The sequence below is a fragment of the Mastomys coucha genome, unplaced genomic scaffold, assembly GCF_008632895.1.
Source record: "Mastomys coucha isolate ucsf_1 unplaced genomic scaffold, UCSF_Mcou_1 pScaffold6, whole genome shotgun sequence".
In the NCBI taxonomy this organism is placed as follows: Eukaryota; Metazoa; Chordata; class Mammalia; order Rodentia; family Muridae; genus Mastomys; species Mastomys coucha.
The window spans coordinates 112,813,570-112,833,814 of NW_022196912.1; the positions used below are offsets into that span (position 1 = coordinate 112,813,570).

Consider the following 20,245-nt stretch of genomic DNA (forward strand, 5'->3'; position numbering starts at 1 on the left):
AGAGAAAGGACCAATGGAGCTGAGGGGTTTGCAGCCCCTTAGGAGGAACAACAATATGAACTAACTATACCCTGGGAGCTCCCAGGGACTCAACCAAGGACTGCACTGGAGGGGTCTGATTGTTCAGGCAGCATGTGTATGGTAGAGGATTGCAAAATCGATCATCAATAGGAGGAGAGGACCTCGGCCCTGTGAAGGTTCTGAGCCTCAGTGTAGGGGAATGCCAGGGCCAGAAAGTGGGAGAGGGCGGGGTGGCAGGCATGGGGAAGTGGGAGGCAACAGGGGTTTGTTTTTGTTGTTTTGGTTTGTTTCTTTGTTTTTTGGAGGGGAAACTGGGAATGGAGAAATTTTCATGTAAATAAAGAAAATACCTAAAATAAATAAATAAATAAATAAATAAATAAATAAATAAATAAGAAAAGGGCTCTTAATAACCTGGAGCCTGACTAGTACACTAGGCTGGATGGCCAGTAAACTCCAAGGACCCACTGGCCTGCATGCCCAGTGCTGTGATTACAAGTGTCTGCCAGCATGTCTGGATTTTATATTTTGTTTTGTTTTTTTAACATGGTTTTTGGAACTTTATCATTATACAGCAAGTATTTGCTGAGCTACCTCCCCAGTGCCCCAGGTTTTGGGGGTTTTGTTTGTACCTGAAAGGACTGGTATAAATCTGGAACTCACTGGAGTTTGGGTACATGTACCATAGCTTTCTCTCCTCAGCAGACAACTATATCCCATACCAGATGGGAAAGTGGGAGCGCTTCTGTGCAGCTGCTATGCAATCAATGTCTGTGTTCCTCAGAAGCTCCTATGTCATCTAATGTCAGCGATACTGTTAGGCGGGAGGCATTCAGGAATGATTAGGTCATGAAGGTGGGCTCTCATAATGGAGACCACATGAGAAGAGGTGAGAGAAAAGCAGAAAGACAATATGGACATAACAAGGCCGTCTATAACCCAGGAAGGGGGCCTTCACCATGATCCAGTCATGCTAACACCTTTAGCTTTAGCTTCCATTTTCCAAAACAGTAGGAAATGTGTACTAGTTTCTCTTAAAGCACCTAATCCAGATATTTGTTTAGTAGCCAAAATTGGCTAAGACATGCATCTCAGCATGAAATCCCCTAATTCCACCCACCATCACCCAGGGAAAGCTAACTACCTCCTGATCCTCTTTTATGACACTGAGCTGAGTGACATTGTGCTACCAGACTGACAGACTCTGAGAAGAGGCTCAGGCAGCCCAAAGTTAAGTTCTGAACCTTTTTATCGAGAATTCTGGGATTTCAAAGACGCAAGATGGGGCTGGAGAGATGGCTCAGCGGTTAAGAGCACTGACTGTTCTTCCAAAGGTCCTGAGTTCAAATCCCAGCAACCACATGGTGGCTCACAACCATCCATAATGAGATATGACACCCTCTTTTGGTGCGTCCGAAGACAGCTACAGTGTACTTACATATAATAATAAATAAAAAAAAAAAATAATAATAAATAATAATAAAAAAAAAAGACTCAAGACATAGTCTGGTACAGAGAAGGCTCTCCCTGGAAAGCAATTAATTGTTCCATGCATCCTGCTACAATACAGCTGGGAGATGTACAAAATGGTCCTTCTTAAAGAAAAACACTAAGAGAAAGTCGCTGAGAAAATAATTGTCTCCAAAGATGGAAGGTAAAGTCAAGGGAATGAATGATTAGACTGTCTATGTGGTCAAGAACAAGGGTTGATGAGATAGAAATCACAGACACTGACTTCCCTTCTATGTGAAGGGCCATTTTATAAGCAAGCTTTCTAAAGACAAGTTGAGTTACTTCATTAGGCATAAAGCTGTGGGGTTCAATCCCCTGCTACTAACTCTCAAGTGTAAGGATTACCGGCTGAGCCATCAGGCTTGGCCCATAATCTATCCATGTAACAAACTAGTGTCCCATACATGTGTGCAACCCCAGCTCTAAGTAGGGTAGACATTGGAGGGTTGTCGGGGCTTCCTGGCTTCCAGCCTAACCAAGACAAGGCAAGTCCCAGGTTCAGAGAGAGACCCTTTCTCAAAGAAACAGATGCAAAGGGTACAGAGTAAGAGAGCACTCTTCTGGGCTCTTCATGAACATACACACAGACACACACACAAATAAATAATAAAGAAAAATGTATAATGATACATATACATGACAATGTCATAACAAAATCTATTACTTTGTAGATTGACTTGACAAACTAATTTTTTTTAGAAAAGGAAACTCTACAGGAGAGAAAATACAAGGGTTCTATGTGGCACAGCTATAGAACCAGATAACCCAGAGAAGAATAAATCCCTGACTAACAAACTTAGTATTTACATGGAAAGTTAAATAAAGATACCAGGAAAGCAAATGAAGTGAGTGTAGCAACTGTGACTCACTAAGACCCAACAAATATGGTAATTTCAATAATGTTTATTACAAATAAACTAGACTGCTTACATCTGTAAGGCAGTGTCATGGTAATTTCTGACTGTCATTCTAAAATACCCGCTTTCCTACTTAGTGAGTCATGAGCCCTGTAGTTTTTGACAGAAGTTAAAAATAAATCACACGTACATACATCAAACCAGTAGTGAATCTGATCAATACTAATGCCAAACAAACACTATAAAATGTAGTGTGAAACAGACCTGCATTTTCTCTTACCCAGCCTAACCTTTGTTGAACATGGATTCTGTCCCCATTGGTCTAGTTAATTTCTTAGCTCCCCTTTTATCCTTCCTCTGAGTTTTATATACTATTGAATGCAGCCATTCAGCTGACCAGAAATCCCTAATGAAGGTAAAGATGTACTATTTACACGATAGTTTGCATTTTTAATAGTCTAAGCAAACTCAGATAACCAAAGTTAAGGAATAGAAAGCTACCTGGCAGCAAGCATAAGGTAACTGGGCTAGGTTCTATATGCACATAAGGTGACTGGGCTAGGTTCTATATGCACATAAGGTGACTGGGCTAGGTTCTATATGCACATAAGGTGACTGGGCTAGGTTCTATATGCACATAAGGTAACTGGGCTAGGTTCTATACCCACACATGCATTTCAAGCAATACATAATTTAATACACTTATTTTTTCCTAGGGTATGAAATTATTAGAACAAAATAAATGTTTCAAACTATTTCTTTTTGAAATATAGAAACATACCTACTTGGCCAGTTGCCACTATGTTGATAAATTTGGGGTGCTGATTTACAGTGAGGCACAAAATATCATCATTATGCTCTTGATAAAAACTCTGTGTCCCTATAAAGGAATATGAGAATTAACTTTGAAAACTTTAAGATGCAACAGCCACATACACTTAGCACAATAAACTAATTTATTTGTTCATTCAGAATGTATTTTGAGCAGTTACCATGTAAGTGATTACTATCAAAAGGATGACAATGAATCAGTAATCTTAAAGGGATAGAACGCTGAAAAGAATAAACCACAGACAAGCTGAAGATACCAAAAAAGGTAAAAGGCTGGGGATGTACCTAACTGTACACACATGGTTCATCTGAGTCAAGTGGACAGTCATGAAAGCCTGCAATATGGATGGAAAGGTAAGCAAGTACTAGAATTATGGAAGATTTTGAATCCTTGCTAATGATCTTCCCTTTTTGATTTTGTAAACAAACAAAGATATATTAGGGTTACAGAGAAAACAAAAGTAAAATTTCCATTTATTATTCTAGGTGATGTCCATTCATATTTCACATTTATCTTGTAAGCAGTATTTTTTGATCAGAGAGCTAGCAGTTCTGATGGCAGTGGAGACCCTTCCAAGGTTCCACAGCAGTCCATGAAGATGATAACAAGACTGTAAATAAAACAGGAAGTAAGTAACTCTGGGGAAATGAAGTCAGGACAGCAGGCTGGATAAAGATTAGAGGCACATGTGCAGCAGGTTTGCCACAACCTCAACAATTACATTAGCACAACTAAATTACTTACACATTCTCAAAGCCTATGGGTGTGGTGGTACACATCTGCAAGCCCTAAAGGCAAGTGGATCTCTCTAAGTTTGAGTTTGAGTGAGCCTGGGCATCTCCAGAGATGGAAATAGGAGGAGAAAATGAGTTTGAGGGCAGCCTGGGCTACACAATGAGTACCAGGCCAGACTGAACAATATAAGGACTGTGTCCAACAAAAGAAAATCAAGCAGAAAAATCTTCTGAAATTAGAACATGCTTTGTGTTTTCCTGGGCTGAGGGTCCAGTGAGAAGAACAAACAGCTAATTATGAGCTGCTTGTTAAATTGCTGGCAAACAGGCTAGCAGAGACTCTCAGGATTCTGAACATTGCAATGTATCCCCAAACTGATGAGAGACACTCAAAACTAAAGTAAGGCCTCCTCTTCTCTGTCCTCCCTCCCAAACGTATCACAAATCAGGAACCAAAGAATAAACATGAGTGTCACGTGTCTATCCATCTAGTTCCTTCCTATTTTATTTTTTCCCATTCTCCCAAAGGACACAGAAAACCTCAATGAGAGAGAACTGATGTTCTTAGTGTTTTCAAAAACACAAAATATTAAGAGGCAAACTGCTACTGATTTATTGTGACCCTGGTGAATCCTTTACTTTAGGAAGCCAAAGCACAAAGATCATATTACAGTTAGCATTGACCAAGGAAGAGGAATTCTGACTCACACAATCTACCTGCTCTATATACACACAGAGGGAACTAGAAGTGTTTGAATTGAATAACATCATTACTACTTTCAACTGTAGGTTTTATGAAGTTTATAATCATATATAATAAAGCAAAATTACCACTCTGGCTCACCACAGTGGTCATCACATGATGCCAAGAGAACTTCATTTGCTCTTCATCAAACTGATCAGATAAACATCAAGAAGAATTTTCTCACCTTCTTAGATTATACCCAGGATAATCAGTACAGCTTAGGCCAGGAGCCTCCTTAAGTGTCCCTAGCTTTCCTCAGCCTAGGAAAATCACCCAGTTCACTCACCGCAGCTACTACTTGTCTAATAAGACACTCGCTGCCGCTTTCACAGAGAGTTATCTCAAACCATGTATTCTCAAGCTGAAGGTGTTGGAAAAGAAAGTCTTAATTGTACAACCATTTCCTTCCTTATAAAATGTATTTTTAAATATAGTGAGCCTTCACTCCTATTAGAGCCCTGTGGAGACTTAGTATTATGAAATATTCTTCTAGGCCGGGCGGTGGTGGCTCATGCCTTTAATCCCAGCACTCGGGAGGCAGAGGCAGGCGGATTTCTGAGTTCAAGGCTAGCCTGGTCTACTGAGTGAGTTCCAGGACAGCCAGGGCTATACAGAGAAACCCTGTCTCGAAAAACAAAATAATAATAATAATAATAATAATAATAATAATAATAATAATAATGAAATATTCTTCTGCTGGATCATATTCTCTCAAGACTAAAATATTACAGGGCATAGTAGCACAGGCCTCGGGAACCTAGGGCAGAAAAGTGGCTAGTGAGGTTAGCCTGGACTATACAGATAATTTTACCCTTGACTATAAAATAATGTCACTTCAAAACAGATAGAAACAACTATAGTATGAAATATTTTTATTTTAGATTATTTTTCTTATACATTTAAAATCATTTCTGGCTTCCCTTCAGAACATACAAATCTTTCATCTTTTAAAAACAGTATTTGAAGCTAGGGGTTGTGGTATATACTTTTAACCCTAGCAGAGACAGGCAGATTTCTATGAGTTTGAGCTGGAGGCCAGCCTGGTCTACATAGGAAGTTCTGGGCTAGCCAAAGCTACATAGTGAGACACTACCTCAAAAACCCTCAAAATTTCTGCATAATGAGACCCTGTCTTGAAAACAAAACAAACAAAACCCCAAAAGTAAAACTACTTTAACAAATAATTTTAAGCTGCTAAATAAAAAGATCTAAATTAAAAAGAGTGTGTTTACAGAGAATTAAGATGACCTACCTGTGGCAACATTGTGCAGAATTCCAACAGAGGCAGTGTGATAAATTATATCATCACCATCATTTAAATAGTGCACATTGTTCCTGCAGTCTCTGCCCCGATAGCCAAAAGCAAGCTCCAATACAAGGTCCTGTAACAATGTTAAAAATGTACATCACACCCTTCCTCAGCCTAAATGTGATACAGAGAGTATGAGTATTTTCTGACAAAGAAGAATGTGCTTTAGGTATGTTATAAACTTCTAACCCAAAATTAGGCTAGGCATTTAAGTGTTTCATTAGCCTTTCATGATTTCATATAAACATAAGTGTATATATGTATATGTACACACACATATACACACGTGTGTATATTGATGGTGGAGTGTTGGTGGACCCAGTGTTATGCAGGTGACCACCACTGCCATGGACATCTTGGGTGCAACAGCCATTTAGACATATTTTTTATGTAAAATGCCTTCAGTAATGCAAACACACATTCCATATTTTTCAATATAAACTTATAGGAGGAAGGAAAAGGGTCAGTCATCTCATTCCAAGAGAATATTTAAGTTTCCATGTGTTAAACATTGACAAAGGAATGTTGTAGGCTGTATTCATTGTTAGTCTGTTTGGTCTACATACTTCAGATAAACTTTGTCAAAATTAGACACTCAGGAGAAACCAAAGTGGTTTCTGACAAATAATGAGTAAAGTTCTGACAGAGAATCCTACAACTAGAAGTATTCATTTTCATTGCCTTTTGAGTGGTGGGAGAGAGCTACAATCCTTCTATAGATGTATACCTTTCTTATGCTGGACCTAGCATAGTTTGTGTGTGCTGCTGATGGCAGCAATATGATATGCCTGTGAAAAGGCCCGTTGATTGAAGAAATAAGGAGAAACAATCTCCATATATTAAATGTCTCACATGAGATAAAAAGTTCCTGAGATAGTACATTTACTCTTTAACGTATAAAATCAACTTACTAACTATAAGACACCACCAAGGTATCTTGTTTCCCTAGGCCACAAACCATTCATATAAAATTACATTCTTCAAGATACAGAACAATCTAGGTCATTATTTATGTAAGAGTAAAAAAAGATTCATTTGAAATTAAGAGATGCAGAGGTTATCAGTCCAAATTTTAAATTTGAGTAAGAATTAAGCAACCAACTTTATTTATTTTTTTACTTTTTAAAATTGGATATCTTATTTATTTATATTTCAAATGTTATCCCTTTTCCTGGTTTCCCCTCTGAAAACCGCTTATCCCATTCCTCCTCCCCTGCTTTTATGAAGGTGCTCCCCCACCCACCCACTCACCCACTCCCTACACTGGGGCATCAAGCCTTCACAGGACCAAGGGCCTCCCCTACCATTGATGCCAGATATGGCCATCCTCTGCTACATATGGGGCTAGAGCCATGGGTTGCTCCAAGTGTACTCTTTGGTTGGTGGTTTAGTCCCTGGGAGCTCTGGGGGGCATGGTTGGTCAGCAACTTACTTTTACAACCAACCAAGCAAAGATAAATTCAATACACCTGGTTTCATGAAAACAAATGGCAAAACTTGAATGTTTATAAAAAAGGAAGCGTGGGAATACTGGGAAATTCGTTTCCCTTACCTCTACGGGTCTCTTCTTCTTGCCAACATTGTTTGACTGAAGTTTCTCTGGCTGTGGTGGGGCCCTACTCACTGGAGGCCTGGAACAGAGGGGTGGGAAGGCATAAAAAGGCAGATCACACTGGGTCTCCAACCTTGCCCTCCAGAAATGTCACCTTCCCCAAAGGGAGCTCACTCTTATTCTACTAGATTGTGCTCTCTATATATCATTACAACTTCTAATGCAGAAAGAATCAAACTTTTCTTCATTTTTACTTTTAATATCTCTGGTCTATGTCTCATAATGTAAATAAAACAGCATAATAGGCAAATGTAAGAATGTTAGTTTGACATACTCAAAACATTTCTGGATGGATGTATTATCATCAAAGCCTGAATTACTGTTCTGAAGCCTCCTTTATGACTCACATAGCAGATATACAAAACATTCTGACAGAGAATTTGGATAACATTTTCATGAGCTTTCTACACTGTTGGTAACATAATTCACATGAGTTCAAATTTATACATCCCTTTATGCTCCTCCATTCCATGCCCTTTCCTAGTGCCCTGCCTGAATTCCCTCATGGTGACTATTGGCATCCACATCAGGAAGACACTTTATAAGTCACAAAGCAGCGTAGACCATACAACCCCCATCAAGGGTCATTACCACAACTACTCTCCCCACACTGCCCTCTTCCCTAACCTGCTTATAGGATATTTATCACCTTTTCCGACAGAATGGCTCTTGAATCAAGCCCTTCCCTATCTGCTCAGGTTCTATTAAAATGTTCCCTATTCCAACAGGACACAGATTCATATTCTGAATTATATAATTATGAAAGCATTTTGATAAAACCTTTAATTTTTAAAAGTCACTTACTAGTCCATCTCAACAATTACTCAAATATTTTATAATCTGAACACTAAATCTAAATCATGCATTAACTCTTCTCTAAAATTTAAATATTCAATTTATAACTAAATTAGAAATTATACTCATTAATTTTATAAAAACTTCCAGTACTTAATAATTTATTAAAGCCATATAAATAGATTTAAAAATTACTGTCAAGTTATATATTTGCAAAGCTAAAAGAAATGTTGCATCTTTTAAAAAATATTTAATTTTGTGTGAGTGTGTCTGTGTGTGTGCACATGCATACATGTATGTATTGGTACATGTCTGAGTGTATGTATGTGCATCACATGCATGCAGGAACCCACAGAGGTCAAAAGAGATGCCAGATGCCCTGGAACTAGAATTAAGGATGTTTGTAAGCATCCACAGAGTCTGGGGGAACTGAACGCAACCAGTTCTCTGCAAGAACAGCCAGTGTTCTTAACCACTGAGCCATCTCTCCAGCCCCAGTGTTGCATATTGAACATGCATTCTAAATAAATGCAGAATGTTGGAGAGCTGGCCTGGAGGTAGCATCGTGACCTAGCATGAGCAAAGCCTACACTTCATCCTGAGTACTGGAAAACAGTGTTAAATAATGTATATATTCACACAGAGCATGAAACAGTATGCACCGAGCAAGACTGACTGGAGTCAAAAAATATCAAGAACATGTAAATTTCCAAGTTATCATAGAAATTTAAAGTTCAAACCTTCATATTTTTGAATGTCCATAAATAAAAACAGAATTAAATTTATAATATTTAACATTTAAGAATATTCCTACCAGGAGAAATTCAAAAAAGATAGAAAACCTGGCTTTTCTTCCAAGCCAATGTTGGTAAACTTTATTCAAATTGTAAGTATCTGATAGCTTTAATTCTAATTCCACTAGCAAGTTTTATCTATATAATCATACATAACAATTAAGCATATTTTAATTTTTATAAGGATTATTTCCATAAATTGTTTTACTACCTAAAATGAAAGTATTTGACTTGTAAAACTATACAATTTGGATACATAAAATTTTAGTAATAGAGTGACTTTTGTAAGGCAAATAATTAAGATGCCATTCCTTCAGAGGGAGGAAAAGTAGAAACAGAGGACAAGAACAAAGCACCAGTGCTCATTAATGGCAAATAGGAGAGATAATAAAAACACAAAATTCGGTCTTATAAACATAGCAAAGAGAGGGTTACCTGGATCCTCTTCTCAGCAGCAAAGGGGAAAGGAGAAGGATTATAACATATATTTGAATTTAAAACATTATAACAGTATCTCTCATGAAATACTGTTAGCTTTAGCACAGATAAACTATATTTCATACATTAAAGGCTTGTTTTTAGTTTATTACTGTATATAAGAAAAGCTTAAATTATTCCATTAATAGCATAAAAATCAGAAGATAAAAAGGAAGACATGCGAATCCAGAATGTTCTGTGATGAAATTTTAGAGTGTCATTCAAGCAAAATATTTAATCTTATCTTTGTTCTTAAGAAAAAATAAAGTACAGAATACTCAAAACACAATCCACAGAATTCAAAAAGGTCAACAAGCTGAAGTGCCCAAGTGAGGACACCTCAGTCCCACTTGGGAGAGAGAAGAAAGCAATCTCAAGTGGGGAGGGAGGGAGGGACCTGAGAGAGAACATGGATGGGGGACTGGGGAGTGGGGGAAAGAAGGGAACCTGATCTGGGGGAAAAAGACTGAAGCCCTGAGATCCAGCAGAAAGTATGGAACAGGCAATCTCAAGAAATAGGAGGATGGGGTTGAGGGGACCCTCCAGAATGCACCAAAGACCTGGGAGGTAAGAGACTCTCAGGAATCAAAGGGAGGGACCTTAGATGAAATGCCTGACATTAGGGAGAGGGAACTTATAGAGCCCACTTCCAGCAGGAAGACAGGGCATCAAGTAAGAGATGGGGTTACCATCCCACAGCCACATCTCTGACCCATAATTGTTCCTGTCTGAAAGAATTACAGGGATAGAAATGGAGAGGAGCCTGAGGAAAAGAAGGTCCAGCGACAGGCCCAAAGTGGGATCCAGCTCAAGGGGAGGTCCCAAGGCCTGACACTATTACAGAGGATAATGGAGCACTCACAAAATGGGACCTAGCCTGACCGCCCTCTGGAAGGCCCAACAAACAGCTGAAAGAGTCAGATGCAGATATTTGCACCCAACCAATGGACAGAAGCAGCTGGCCCCTGTTGTTGAATTAGGGAAAGCTGAAAGAAGCTAAGAAGAAGGGAATCCTGAGGATCTCAATTAATCTGGACCCCTGAGATCTCTCAAACACGGGACCACCAGACAGTATACACCAGCTGATATGAGGCCCCCAATATACATACAGTAGAGGACTTCCGGGTCTGTGTTCATTCAGAGATGATGCACTTAACCCTCAAGAGACTGGAGGCCCCAGAGAGTTTAGAGGTCAGGTGGGGTGGTGGGTGGGGGCATCCACATGGAGACGGGGGACGGGGTGAAGAGGAGGTGTGAGATGTGGAGCATTCGGAGGGTGGATGGGGGGAATGGAATATGAAGTGTAAAAAACTTAATTTAATAAAAAAACTAATTTCATAAAAAATAAAAGTAAAAATTAAAAAAAAGAAAAAAGAAAGGAATAGACACCCTTAGCCAAGTATCACTGGGGCTGTTTTAAGGAAGTTATCTAATGAGACCATCATTCAGATCTAAGAAGGTTCTTCAGGTACCAACTCAAGCAAACAGACTCGGCCATTCAGGGCAAGTTTGAGACTTGGCTACCAAAGAACTATCATTAAAAAGAAAAATGCCACCTGAGTGTGGTGGTGCTCATGTATAATGCCAGCACTCTCTGGGAAGCTGAGGCAAGAGGATTGCTATGAGCTCAAGGGTAGCCTAAGCAACACTACTAGTACCAGGGCAGCCAGAGCCACAGAGCAAAACTCTGTCTCCAAAGAAATCCACCTCTCACTCCCATCCCAAAAGAATAGTTCCCTGAATAGGAGAACAAAGCTTGGCAGGTGACTGAAATCCCAGCATTTAGGCAGCTGAGGGGAAGGGACCTCAAATGTCATCCAGCTCTGGCTATACTTAAGATTCTGTCTCAGAACACCAAAATAAAATGAAATAAAACCACCAGGGTTTGAGGATGCAGCAGTTTTGGAACATTGGCTATCACCCAAGGCCTGGATTCAGGCCTAGGGGCAGGAGGAGGGCAATGGCAAGAAAAGTACTAACAAACTGAACAGGATCACAGAAGTCTCCCATCACGCTTTCCTGGCAGATGGTGATTTAAAGCACAGGGCACTTGCACTTGTGACAGCAATTGCATCTCTGCTTAGCTTCATGTTTTCTAAACCAATGATTCCTAAATAACTGAGTGTTCTCAGAAGCAGCCTTCCAACTTCGCTTCACTCTGCTTTCTGCTACAGTACTCATGTAACATGGAGCTCAGTCCTAAACACAGTACTTTACATATGGGCCTAAGACTGGACGCTTCATTTCTGTTAAGTTCATGGGAGATCATGTGGGCCTCTTCATAGATCAAAGCCACACTCTGGACTCATCTTTGCATATATTATTCTGTTGAAAATGCAAAATGACCCTCCCAGATGATTTCTGCTGTTGAACATTCAAGAGTAGCAGCTGGATGTCTGAACAATCTAGTCTCAAATACACTCTGGTCCTTATCACCTGTCACCTCGCTAGAATTTGTGATCTTTTCATACTTCTAAAGTCGACCATTTCCATGACGGCTCTTAGAACTGCTTTGAAGACACTCTCAGCTCACTGGAGGTGACTGCAAGCCAGCACTCCAACGGACTTTATTATCCATGTAATACTGTGAAACATAATGATACCATATTTATCCTATTTTGATTTTTTAAATGACTTAGTGTATTAAACTTTATTAAACAGAACATATGTTTATTAACTTGATTATCTTTCAGTCCAAGAAAATTCATTTGTAAAACTAATTTGTAACAAAGGCCTACTATTAAAATAACAACCACATTTCATTTTCTAATTATTTTTGGCAAGTGCAACTAAATGTTTTATAGAAAAAGTTAGTGTCTTGACATACGGATCAAAATAGAATACTAAACATTTTAACAGAATATGTTCCTTAATAAAACACTTACCTTACTACCCCCTGTCTTTGAGCAGAAGAGAAGTAGGGAACAATACGAAATTGATGGTGAGTCCATATGACAATGAGCAAACAGAATAAAATAACATCAAAAGAACGCTAAGAAAACACAACATTTCTAATTTTATAACAGATTTTGGATATTTTAATTAAAATATTAGAAATCTTATTAAAAAGTTAACCATCTTAGATATAAAATATTTGCTAGAAAGTATTTATTGAAAATGAAAGTCATATCACTATTAAAATCATTTAGAAAAATAATCATGAAGTATTAACTAAATATAATAGTAATCAACTGTCATTGGAAATATTCCCTATAAAGTAGACAATTCGATGCTTAACTGATTATGAAGTAACTAACATTTAATGGCTAACATTAAAATATGACACAACTATTTAAACAAGTAAAGTATACTTTGAGTAATATATTCAAAACTGGCAAAAGAAGTAACTATTTCCTTCTACTTTATCATTCCTGTGAAAATGAGGACTCTTCTGAGGAGCCACACTGCTCACTTTCTCTCAGCTTTTTCAAAAGAATTTAGCAGGACTGATATCAACTATAGAAAACGAGAACACAATGCAAATAAATAAATAGATAAATTCAGAAATAATTCTGAGAAGTTAGCTGTAAAAAAATCCAAACTAGAGCTGGGCCTGGTGGCTTACATCAGCACTTCAGACACAGAGGCAAGAAGTGTGCACATGAGGAACGCCAGGGGTACTGAACACAGTGAGTTCCAGGCCTGACTGGGCCACAAAGCCAGACCTTGTCTCAAGAAAACAAACTAGCAGCAATGGTTACAGCAATGACAGCATTAAACAGTTCTTCAAAAGAGAAAACTTTCCCATGAGCATCACTTGGATTGCTTCACCAGTGAAGAGGAAATCTGCTTTACTGTGACAAAATGACGGCTTTCTAGCTAAAGTTAGGTTATATAACAAACTGACCTGAAGAATGATGACATTTCTTTGAAAAATATCAATATAACTTATGAAAGAGTTTATGGTACTTTTTAGTTTTCATTGCTTGATAGCTAGAATTTCCCTTAGATAATACTAACAATTATTTAAGTATTCAATTTTTAAAACCCACATGTTTGTTTACATGTATTCCCATAACTAATAAATATTCAGGTAGTACTCATTACTTTGTGAACATTTCATTTCAGAATTAGTACTTTAGGTTACTCTCTCTCTCTTGTATGAGACAGGCTCTCACTCTGTAGCCCTGGCTGGCCTGGAACTTGCCTCATAGAATAGGCTGCTCTCGTATTCACGGAGACCTGCCTCTGCCCGCCTGGATTACAGTTGTGTGCCATCATGCCCAGCCTGCTCTATATTTCATTAAGTGAGACTGGTGTCAGCAGTAAAAATCTATTTCTTAATCCTTAATATTTAACTTAAATTTTTGATTATTTTATTTAGACCTTGAAATAATCCACAGATAAGAATTATAGCTCTGATTCTGCCAGTGAAGAAACAGTTTAAGAACAGATGAATATTTCTTCAAGCTCACACAACTGGAAAATGACAAAAATTGATATTTCTTTTGACTGGCTCCAAGTGTGTAGATTTAGCACCAGACACTATCTTCTAGCGAGCTGCCTCACCCTGGCATTTTAGTACAAGTACTCAGATCACAGTGTCAACGACTTTCCTAAAAATGCTTTTATATTTCTTCGCCTCTTCACACAAAGCAAATGCATGCTCAGCCTGACTCTGTGGTAGATGACTGCCCACCATTGTTACAGTATTTTATGGACCAACTAAGCACATGAAGCAGAAAGGAGCCGCATTCCCTGGGAACACTTAAATAAGGTTTCCCTCATCATAGCCTTCTCCGGAAGTCACTGCTTTCCCACCCACAACCACCTCTCTCTCTGTCCCTCATTATTTCTGTATACTGTCTTTTACTATTTCAACCTTTTTATGTGTGGAGTCTTTGCCATAGGCTTATTTTGTTCTGTTTGTGATTCTGAGAATATGGCCCAGGGCCTCACGCATGCTGACAAGTGCTCTATCACCAGGTTACAGCTCCAAACCCTAAATGTCTTTTCACTGTTCCCCATCCTTTACTCGGGTAGCATCATGTCAAACTCTCTTCCTCAACACAGACGTTATTAACCGTCTCGGCTGGGCTGGTGAAAAGCTCATACGCTTGCCTTGCAAGCATGAGGACCTAGGTTCAATCTTCAGAACCCATATTTTAAAAAAAAAAAGATGAAAAGATGGATGCTTCTGAGAAACAAGAGCCAACAGGCTAGGTCTACCTATGACCTCCACAGCCACACTTGAACTTGTATGTGTGCACAGGAACACACAGCTTTCTTTTCACAAATCCCTTTGAATATGTTGGCTCTATGTCAAGAACAGTAATTTCCATTAAAGACAGTCTGTACTTCGATCTGTCTTTTTGGAAAGACTTTGTAAACGACAGCACCCTCTTCACTGAGGATGCACAGACAGGGTTTTTCAAGAAGAATCACACTTCTCTCTCTTCCCTAGTCTATCACATGCATTTATGAAAGTCTGAAAATAAGATTAGTCAGACTACAGTAGTTTTATATATTGATGTATCCTTGTAAAGATAGTATCAACACCGAAAACACTTAAGGACAATTTCTATCAGTGGCTCACAACTGCATAAATCAACACTGCTATTAACTTCTATAGAAAATCCATGTAGATAAAATTCAAATTTTTGTCAGTATCTTTTTCTTCATCAAATTTTAAACTTTATTATTACCTTTCATCAACTGATGGCTCTTTCTGTTGCAAATGAGGCTTGACTCCAAACATTGGGCGAATATTAGTTGATAAGGCTCTGATGGTGTAGCTAATTTCATTCTCTCTTGTAACATCACTGTCATAGCCTGTCATTAAGATATACATGCTATGATAAGGTGATCAATTACATTCTTATAAATTCATGTTCTTCCAACAATATAAGGTAAATTGGTTTTTTGTTTGTTTGTTTGTTTGTCTTTGGGTTTTTTTGAGACAGGGTTTCTCTGTATAGCCCTGGCTGTCCTGTAACTCATTCTATAGACCAGGCTGGCCTCAAACTCAGAAATCTGCCTGCCTCCGCCTCCCAAGTGCTGGGATTAAAGGTGTGTGCCACCACTGCCCGGCACAAGGTAAATTGTTAAGGGAAAATAACTAAATATGCAACTAGAAAAGTTAATGTGAAGAATATTTAATATGTAATGATATTACTAATTATCACTAATTGTGCATTACTGTAAGCTACAAAAGTTTAATTACCTCATTTTTACTAAAAATACTATATACATAAGTGTACACATACATTAGTATGTACCCTCAACTGTTAAGTATGAATGGTTAAATTATTCATCCATCCTATGTTTTTATAATTATTGGTATTACTGGTACATTAATAAAATCAAAATTATCTTAAAAATATAAAATTCAACAATATAAAAGCTTTTAATAGCACTTACTTAAAATATGATTGGCTGTTTTATAGATGATGAATATCTAAGTCATCAATGCTTCCCAGTCATGAGTCACAAAAACAATTTTGCTGTAAAACTGACCCAAACTCTAATAACACAACTGTTCAAACATGATTATTATTTTTAACTTCTGTAGTTTGAATTGGTAGAGCTACTGTTTCTGTATTTTTGTTCAAGTGTTTTGAAATGAAATACCTCCATCTTCTTCAGAATCTATATCAGACTCTTCGCTGTCACAGCACTTCTTTTCCCGATGGCTCTCCACTTCATTTGTCCATACCATTAGGGACATGTCTGCTCCTCCCAGGGTAACCAGCATGCTGTCATCATAAGTCCAGCGAACATTTGTGACGTGTGTACTGTGAGCCACATACTTCTTAAACTTTCCAAATTTCCCCTGAAGATAAAGTGAATCCAAACATTTTTTCTCAATTCTAGTATTGATACTTTTGTTTTTAAAGTCTGAGGTAAATATATAATATATATATTACGTACACACATACAATTATATTTTACTGCATTCCACTTGTGCTTTCTTTGGTAAGTATTACATACACATAGTATAAACATAGTCTCTCTCTCTCTCCCCTTCTCTGTCTCCCCCTTTCCCTCTCCCCTCTTCCTCTCTTTTATCTTTTAGTGTTCCATATCTGATAGACAGGCAGTAGGCACTCTACCGTAGAACTACATTCTCTAGAACTGTAATACTTTTTTAAATTCCAAGGAACTGTTAGTTATATATCCTGAAAGGGTTAGTTGTGCAAGTAAATTTGAGATCAATAAACTATAAGTAGGTTTTCAAAGTTGTTAAAGTAAATTTTCTCTTATTAACAAAGCATAGGGGTCAGGGAGATGGTTCACCATGTCAAGGTGCTTGCTATCAAGTTGAATGATTTGAGTGTAAAGTGTAGAAGCCATACTGGAGGAGAGGTCTAACTTCAGCAGGTGTCCTCTGACCTCCACGTGCCATGGCATATAGTGCTCACACACATACATGCATGTGTGCATATACCCTGCCCCCTACACACACAAATAAGTAAGAGAAAATGAGTGAATTCTCTTGATGGGAGACAATCAAAATTACGGGTCTGGTGAGAAGGCTGAGTAGAAAAAGGTACACCACTAAGCCCGAGTTTAATTCTCAGAACACTTGGTGGAAAGAGAGAACCGATTCTCTCAAGCCGTCTTCTGGCTATAAGGCACATCTATGCTTCTCCCCACAAACAGATGAAATAAAGACCCACTGCTGCTGTTGTTGAGAGGGAGGAGTCTGTCCTCAAGGCACAGACTTTCTCTAAGATTGTGTGGTTCTTGCTACAGGGACCTCCCTTCTTCCTCCATTCTCCTATTAGGGATCAGCCAGGCTAGGTAAGTTCCATACTTACTATAAACTAAAATCCCTGGGCCTAGCATATTTTCTTGAGTCGCTGAGTTCCCAGTGAGAAGTTTAAAACCTATGTTTTCACTTCAGTGAGTAGCTGGAGATGCTGACAAAGACAGCTGAGGCCACCACAAGTTCCATACCATGATATTATCTCAGCACTCCACTTCAAATTCTGTTCATGTCCATATTGATGCCAGATTATAATATATAACTTGGTTTATGACTAGAAAGTCAATGTACTTGCTATATACACAAGTTTTACTTTTGTGGGAAACAGAAGCCTAATGTTTTATAATAGTGTGAATAAAGGTCAATAAATTGAACAATCAAACAAGACAGACTAGAGAGAGGTAAAGAATCTGTAGTATCTGGTTTCAGAAAAAACAAATCACAATAAATCAGTGTTATTTGATTTTATAGGTATTTAACTGTTTATTATTTATTGCCTTCTTTTTCTGATGTAAACCCTACATCTATAAAGCTTATATTGATTCTTAATGGTATATAGTAAAGTTATATTTATGCTTATAATTAATTATAAAATTATGTTGATAAAAGGAATACTGAGGGAGGGATATTTATTTATTTAGTAATGAAAAACACTGTACAATATAACATATAAACCAAGGCACAGTTTAGTAAACTATAATGCTTATTTTAGATAAAGCTATTAATATGATGCCAAGAAAAGGGAACACAATTCCAAACCTCTGGCAATATAACATTACATACTATCTATACATTATTATTACTAAAACAGTAAAACTTATATTCCCGCCACCATTTTCATTACAGTGCTATTGGATAAGTTTAAGAGAAACACATACTTTAGCTGGATATCTGAACAGCTTCACAAATCCCAAGTCATCCCCTGTGGCGAGGACCATTTTGTCACTGGTGAGGCAAGAGGCGGTTACATCTGTGATTTCTCCGATTACTGGCCAAATTCCCTCACAACATAAACCAAGTACACTTGTCCATGTTGCCCAACTAATTTTTTCCACCTAAAAATGTTTAAAAAATGCTGTGAGATTATAACATTTAAAATGCCAAGTTTAAATATTTTTCCATCACAGTAAAAGTAAAGATTTAACAGGAAAACTGTTAAATTCTTAGCTGGTTTTATAGCTTCCCAGCTCCATTGCCTACAGAAAATTTCAGCATACTATCATTTAGGACTTGATTACTATACACATACTGTTATGTCCTAGCTTCTGAGCACACAGTGATAAGTCAAACTGCTGCTTCTCACAGATTACCCCCAAACAAAGCTTCCTGTGCATTTGTCTCTATTAATGGATTATAAACACATTTTTCAACCAGTCTACAAATTAAGAAGTCTGATAGCCCCTTTATTAAGCCTCTTCCATGTTACATTTGCTGAGCACCACTTCCTAGATCATACTGACTAAAAATTAGTGATATTAGTGATATCAGATAAAATTAGTGATAGCACAAGACCGAGAATAATTTTCTTTCTTTCCTCTCTTTCCCCCTCTGCCCTTCTCTTCCCCCATCTCCATACACACCTGTCAGAACAAGTATCTCAGGTATACAGGCTTCAAAAGATGCTGTACACATGGTAGGTACTACAAAGGAGAAGATGGCATGTCCTGGTTACCAGGGAATGCTTCTTGTCCTTTTAGGACAGCGACTCAAGTGCAGCTAAGTATACAAGGTTTTATATTCCTTCCATCCATCCATCCATCCATCCATCCATCCATCCATCCATCCATCTGTCCATCCATCCATCCGTCTGTCTGTCTATCTATCTATTTATTTATTTATTTGAGACAAAGTCTCACTATGTAAGCCCTAACTAGCCTAGAACTCACTACATAGACCAGGCTGGCTTTGAACTCACAAAGATCCAGTTGCTGGAATTAAAAGCCTACATCATCAGGCCCAGATTCCTTCTTTTAAAAAGTGTCTCTTTTCTTTACCCATCTATTTCTCTGTCTGGTCCAGTAAAATAAACTTTCCAGAAGAATTATTCAAATGCTGTGAGAATGAACGATCATCACACATAGATGAAGGCTGGGAAGGAGGCCTCAGTTTTCCAGCCACTGTCAATCACATAAACACAACGGCAAGCATCACCACCTTCCTACCTCCACACTGGGGATGCTTTGCTTCTTTCCTCTAGGAGCTTCAAAGAATAGCTGTTCTTTAGCACCAGTGTTGACCTGTAAAAGCTTTCCTTAAAAGAGAATTTTAAAATGACAGACATATTAAAGGCACATGGATACAAATATCACTCTTAACAGTAATTCTCAGAAAGAAAACAAACCACAACATGTGATAAACATCTCACAGGATGATCAGAATGTGTGTAGTTTCCTAGGGAGAGCTGGATGTTCCAGTCTAGAGACAAATTATCCTGAGTTAGCTTTTTTTTTTTTTTTTTTTTTTTTTTTTTTTTTTTTTTTTTTTTTTTTTTGATTTTTTGAGACAGGGTTTCTCTGTATAGCCCTGGCTGTCCTGGAACTCACTCTGTAGACCAGGATGGCCTCGAACTCAGAAATCTGCCTGCTTCTGCCTCCCAAGTGCTGGGATTAAAGGCATGTGCCACCACCCAGCCTTCCTGGGCTAGCTTTAATTCCCTAAATTGTGATTTACTACTCACCTCTGCATGAGACCTAGAATGCTTGTTACTATTAGTTGGGTAAATCTTTTTAGGATAGTCAGAGTTCTAGTTTCCACCAACCCAAAGAATAAGAACGCCAAATCAGGCGGCAGTGGCACACGCCTTTAATCCCAGCACTTGGGAGGCAGAGGCAGGCAGATTTCTGAGTTTG

At 38.2% G+C, this 20,245-nt stretch overlaps 1 protein-coding gene across 11 annotated transcripts in view; it reads right to left on the reverse strand.

Moving 5' to 3' along the window:
- The window catches only part of Eml5 (EMAP like 5), a 119,024-nt gene that overhangs the window by 23,003 nt on the left and 75,776 nt on the right, over window positions 1–20,245 (reverse strand). For 9 of the 11 annotated variants that reach the window (XR_004114718.1, XM_031357752.1, XM_031357756.1 and 6 more), the window contains 9 exons: window positions 19,559–19,647; window positions 18,275–18,451; window positions 16,259–16,460; window positions 15,334–15,460; window positions 12,574–12,588; window positions 9,647–9,655; window positions 7,563–7,641; window positions 5,954–6,083; window positions 3,172–3,270 (listed from right to left, as the gene is read on the reverse strand). Coding sequence is in view for 10 of the 11 variants with exons in the window: in XM_031357752.1 (XP_031213612.1) it covers window positions 3,172–3,270; window positions 5,954–6,083; window positions 7,563–7,641; window positions 9,647–9,655; window positions 12,574–12,588; window positions 15,334–15,460; window positions 16,259–16,460; window positions 18,275–18,451; window positions 19,559–19,647 (927 nt within the window). In the remaining variant the exon portion in view is untranslated. The remainder of the gene's footprint in view (window positions 1–3,171; window positions 3,271–5,953; window positions 6,084–7,562; window positions 7,642–9,646; window positions 9,656–12,573; window positions 12,589–15,333; window positions 15,461–16,258; window positions 16,461–18,274; window positions 18,452–19,558; window positions 19,648–20,245) is intronic. The other 2 variants (XM_031357753.1, XM_031357754.1) reach the window with 2 other exon arrangements.